Source organism: Mus caroli, chromosome 5 (assembly GCF_900094665.2).
Source record: "Mus caroli chromosome 5, CAROLI_EIJ_v1.1, whole genome shotgun sequence".
Taxonomy (NCBI): Eukaryota; Metazoa; Chordata; class Mammalia; order Rodentia; family Muridae; genus Mus; species Mus caroli.
Window position 1 is genome coordinate 27,828,135 of NC_034574.1, and position 5,746 is coordinate 27,833,880.

General features: G+C 40.3%; 1 protein-coding gene across 1 annotated transcript in view; it reads left to right on the forward strand.

Annotated features, from left to right (window-relative positions):
- Depdc5 (DEP domain containing 5) overlaps nucleotides 1-5,746 on the forward strand; it is a 128,165-nt gene that overhangs the window by 14,828 nt on the left and 107,591 nt on the right. Inside the window, exon 8 of the mRNA XM_029477345.1 lies at nucleotides 539-588. Coding sequence (XP_029333205.1) covers nucleotides 539-588 — 50 coding nt within the window. The remainder of the gene's footprint in view (nucleotides 1-538; nucleotides 589-5,746) is intronic.

Here is a 5,746-nt window from a genome sequence, read left to right on the forward strand (position 1 = left end):
CCACCACGCCCGGCTGTGTTTTTTTTTTTTTTAAATTGAGTGAAAGGAATTTGTTTCTTTTAGCTCTCTCAATGGTAGTTCACCTTGAGGCCTTTGGTTTGACCTCTGGCTCTGAATAAAATTCAAAAGTGTAAAGATAATTTATACACCATTTACTATATGAATGTTGAGGTCTGTGTAAACATTCATGAGGATCAGTGGACTTGCAGGCGGCACTTACTGTCTGCCTGATCCTCATACTTGGGACTTGCTGCAGCCCCAAGAGCCAGTCAGTCATCATCTGGCTCTAGCTTCTTCCTGTGCTGTAAAGCTGTCACTGCCTTGCTGACTAGACTTTCTGAGACAGGGTTTCTGTGTAGCCCTGGATGTCCTGGCACTTGCTCTGCCTTGCCTTCTGAGTGCTGGGGCTAAAGGCGTGTACCACAATGCCCTACTATTTTGTTGTTATTGTTGCTTTTGGAGAAGATTTTAAAGCCAGGAGCCCTTGTGTGTTTCTTTCCTGATGGTTTGAATCCTTTCTTTTTCTCTCTTCCCTTAGGTGAGCACCTGTGCCTATATCACTCAAAAAGTGGAATTTGCTGGCATCAGGTAGGTATCATGGCATCTGGAACTCACTGGGTAATAAGCAGCAGTGGGATCTAGTGCAGCAGGTCAGCTGTGTACGACGCTCCAGGCGTGTGAGGCTCCATACAGGAAGGTGCTCACGTGTTTCAAATGTTAGATTGCTGTGATGTGAGTGAAGAAGTACCAAGTACATGATGGCAGTTTTAGGACTGCTTTATGACTTTGCTCTTTGGGATTTTGAGACCTAGGCTCTTGTAGCCAGGCTGTCCTCAGTGATGACAACACTGGCTTTTTGTTTTTGTTTTTAGAAGGTAGTGTTTTTGTGTGTAACAGGCCTTGCTGTCCTGGGGTTTGCTTTGTAGATCAGGCTAGCATTGAATTCACCAAGATCTGAGAGTCCTAGGATTAAAGGCATATGCCACCACACCCAGCTTGTCAATACTGGCTTCTAACTCCTCAGCCTTCCCATCCTGACCTCTCCAGTGCTGGCATGGCAAGTATATGCCCCCACACCTGGCTGCTTTCAGAATTACTGTGGAAAGTGGCTGATTACTGTACATATTTTAGAGCTGAAACTGTTTTATATTACTATTCAATCACAATTGACTTTATAGGATACTTGCTCACAGGTGTACACTAACCAGCACCGGAGCTGTGGTGTGCTGCCTTTCAATTGGATTGCCTCACTATCACTGCATTTAAAATGCTTTCTGTATTTCAGTAATAGGGACTTTTCAAAATCCCTCCCTTTGTTTTAAAACTAGAGATGGAGCCCAGGGCCTTGTATATACTAGTAAGTCAAGCACTCTACCACTGAGCCACAACTCTAGCCCTGAAACACCCCCACTCCACCCACGGCCAGCATTTTCTTTACTGTCTTATATGTTTTGTGCTGGGAATGGCTTCTACCACAAATCTACATCTCCATATATATGTGTGTGTCTGTGTGTGTGTATGTGTATTTTTTTTTATACAGCGTCTCATGTCTCATGGTAGTATAGGTTAACTTAGAGAGCACTATGTAGCTTATGCTGGCTATTTATAGTTTTGTGAATTTACAGCTCTTTATAAACATTATTATAAGGACTCCATGATATTCTGTTGTATGGACACACTATAGTTAATTTTAATTATTTGGCTTAAAAAAAGAGTCCTCTGCATGAGTGTTTTTCCTGCATGTGTATGTCCACCACATGCACACCTCATGCTCACAGAGGTCAGAAGACAGCGTCAGATCCCTTGGAACTGGAGTTATGGATGGTTGTGAGCCACGATGTGAGTGCCGGGACCTGAATCCTGGGGTTCTATAAGAGCAACAGTTGCTCTTAAAGAGTCACCTCTCCAGCCTCACTTAGCTTGCTCAAAGATATGTAGTACAAAAGATGCTATATTAGCTATACTTATTAAACTATTTCAACTTTTTTATTTCCAGGTGATAGCTGTAATGGATTGTAAACTCACTGATTTCAAATGGCTCACTAATAAAGGGAGGGTTCTCAAAAGCAGGATATCAAATGGTCAATAAATACTCAAGTAGATGTTCAACATCTTTACTCATCAGAAAAACAAATCTAAATTGTGGATGAGTGACTAATTGACTAATAATAATATATATGAGGCCTTGGACTCCATCTCTAGCATTGAAAAAGGGAGGGATTTTGTAAAGTCCCTTTTACTAAAATACAGAAAATTTGAGATCCATATCAGAAAAACACAAATTAAAATTGCTTTGAGATTCTATATATTAATCCCACTAGTCAAGAATAAGACTACTATCACAATTTTGAGCCAGTTTTGAGGCAAGCTTTAATTTAATACTGTCCAGGAAGATGAGCTCTTAGCCAGACCCATTCCTGGGTTTCCAGGAAATGGCACAAGTCATGTTTTAAAGAGACATTAAAGGACAAAAACACAGGGCTGCCATATTTCATATCAAATCCAATCAGGGGTAAGCATATATTCTGATGTACTTCCTGGCTGCATTGAATCAGAGGCAGGTGTACATCCTGGCATATTTTCTGCCCACATGATCAAGCACTTCCAGTGCAGAGGTCAAACAAACGCAGGGTCAACAGGAACTTACTCTTAACTTTCATTTTCTTTTCTTTTCTTTTTCTTTTCAAGATTTATTTATTATTATAAATAAGTACACTGTAGCTGTCTTTAGACACATCAGAAGAAGGCATCAGATTTCATTATGGGTGATTGTGAGCCACCATGTGGTTGCTGGGACCTTCAGAAGAACAGTCAGTGCTCTTACCCGCTGAGCCATCTCACCAGCCTCTACTCTTAACTTTCTTAACTGCAAACATAACTCTTGGCCAGCAAGATACATTTTTTTTTCTGTATTCTCTTCCATTAACTTGCAAGGTGTGTTGTTCTCGTTTCTGTTTTGGTCTCACACCATCATCCCAGTCAGAATGACTACCATCAACAAAATAAAATAATAAATACTGCAGAGGGGTTGGGGACAGGAACTCTGATATATTGTTGGTGACAATGTAAACTGATACAGCCACTGTAAAAATCAATGTAGAAGTATAAATGTTTGGGTTCTGGCTGAGTCATACAGACCTAGAAGGTCTTTGGATGTGATTCCCTTCCCAGAGCAGCCATCCGTGTTGCTGGATTAAAATTCCTGTACATCTTCCTCTTTTCTATTTAAAGTAAAATTTGTACAGTTTCACTTTTACAACAAGAACAATTATCAGTTTCACAAACTTAGCAGCAGAATGGATCTGTCCTTTTTCAACCAGTTTGTTGATCTGTCCCCATGCCAGGGGTCAACTTTGAGTGTCATCTGCATTGCTGTCTTCTTTCCTTGAGTCACGCCTTCCAGTGGAAGCTTTTCTTACTAAGATCAGATCTTTATTAATTTTGATAGAACCCATAGTCTTTCATCACCTGTAGAAACGCAGACAAAACTGTTACCCATTTTCTGACTTCCACTCTGGTGTTAACACATCTTTAAAGTATACAGGTTGATCTAATGCAGCAGTGTTTTCTATAGTCCAGTGTCTTTCAGCAGCTGTCGTTCCTGCCTCACTGTCTTTCAAAGAATTTAAACATTCAGTCTATTTCTGGGAATTCTTTTTTTTTTTTTAAAGATTTATTTATTTACTATATGTAAGTACACTGTAGCTGTCTTCAGACACACCAGAAGAGGGCGTCAGATCTCATTTCGGGTGGTTGTGAGCCACCATGTGGTTGCTGGGATTTGAACTCTGGACCTTCGGAAGAGCAGTCGGGTGCTCTTACCCACTGAGCCATCTCACCAGCCCATTTCTGGGAATTCTTATTTCCCGTTTCTGTTTATCAAAGTACAATTAGACCTTTATAAATCCATACATAGCCATTTTTTAACATTTTAAACTAGGCAATTACACACTCTCATTCTAAGCCCAGCTCCATATCAGCGAGTGGCTGTTACCTATTTAAACAGAGACAATCAAGCCACATTACACAAGACATCAACATGCAGTGTCCGGTAAGTGAAGAGTGAAGCAGTGCTCACCGGAGCTCCCCGAGGTTCATGGCTATGTCTGCCACATAAGGCTTTCCGTGTGCGTCCATTTGACCTTCTGGTCCCATACATTTAATATGTCTTACACTTTTTTTACTTGGAATAATGCTCCAACCCCAACAAACAGTACTTACCTTCTGAAGGGGCTGATGTGGGTTCCAGGATTCTTGTGAGATTACAGTTACATCAGTTCCTGTGTCCACCAAACCTTTAATTTCAATACCATATAATTTTTGGTCTCTGGTCATTGATAACAATTTGTCAAAAAACTTGTCTTCTCATATTTCCAAATTCTCCTGTCCTTTTGATTGTAGCTATCTGGCCTTTGACATAAGGGAACAGTAACAGCTAAGAATCCTGTCTCCAGCTTTAAACTGCATATTTTCCTTTATGTAAGCCATAATCTCAATCTCTCCCTTGAAGTCTTCATCTGTGTACATCCTGGATGTACAATGAGTCCTTGAGATGTTAGGGTACTTCTTCCTGAAAACATTCCTGCTGTCTCTGTGGAAAGTAATCCATGACTTCTGTGGGTATTTTGTAGCATTGAATTTTTGGTGATAGTGTGAGATTTTGACTTATGGCTAAGTCTAAGGCAGTGCCTCCTTCTATCGCATGCATTAGATCTCCAATACCTAGTTTGGCTTTCTCTAGTTGCTCTGTGGATTGCTGACAGGAAATACTTGGCTCATATTGTTTGTTGTCCAGGTACAAGAGAACCTTTTAGGAGGCTTCCCCATATTTAAAGGATTATCTCATAGGGAATAGTTTCCCATCAGTGAGGTCTTACCTCAAATAGCTCTTGCTGATCTTCACTCATTAGTCATTTGACTACCTACCCTTACCACACCTACAAATCCTGGAAGGCTGAGGTCTTCTTGAGAAGTCTCTAGACATGACTTGCCTACAATCCCTTTTCAGATGACCTCATTGCCCACAGTTAAAACAACAGACATTTTGACCTTAGGATTATTGGCCATTGCTTGTCCAAGTTCATAGTCATTAGGGTTAATATCAGCAGTAGTTCTAATCCATTCAGCCATGGGTGCTGATCCAGCTTTTTAAAGGTCTGTGAACCTTTTTACACTCAGTTTCAATCAATTTCCATCTCATCTGGATCTAATATTGCCCAGTTTATGGTAGACATTTATCTATGAAAGAAATCAGTAAAAGTTTCTCTGGGACTTTGCATAGTCTTTGTGAATGACATAGATCGTTTTCCTTCTTCCTCCACCTTATCCCAGGCTGTTAAAGCTACTAAAGTACATTGTATAGTAATAGAGTTATCACATTGCATCTGATATTGTAAATCAGGGTATTGACCTTCCCCTAACAATTGATCTTTTACAATGTTAACACCTTTAGACTATTACGATTTTCAATAGCTTCAACTTCTTTTTGACATCATGTTAGCTGTTGTAATTGAGAGCCAGCTGCCAGTATAGCTGCCACTAAATCTTTCCAGTCTTGGGGGATAATTCTATTTTGGGTAGTCTAGGTATTTAACATCTCATACAGGGTAAGTGCATTCCATAAGTTATTATTGATTCTTTTTTTTTTTTTTTTTTTTTGGTTTTTCGAGACAGGGTTTCTCTGTGTAGCCCTGGCTGTCCTGGCACTCACTTTATAGACCAGGCTGGCCTCGAACTCAGAAATCCG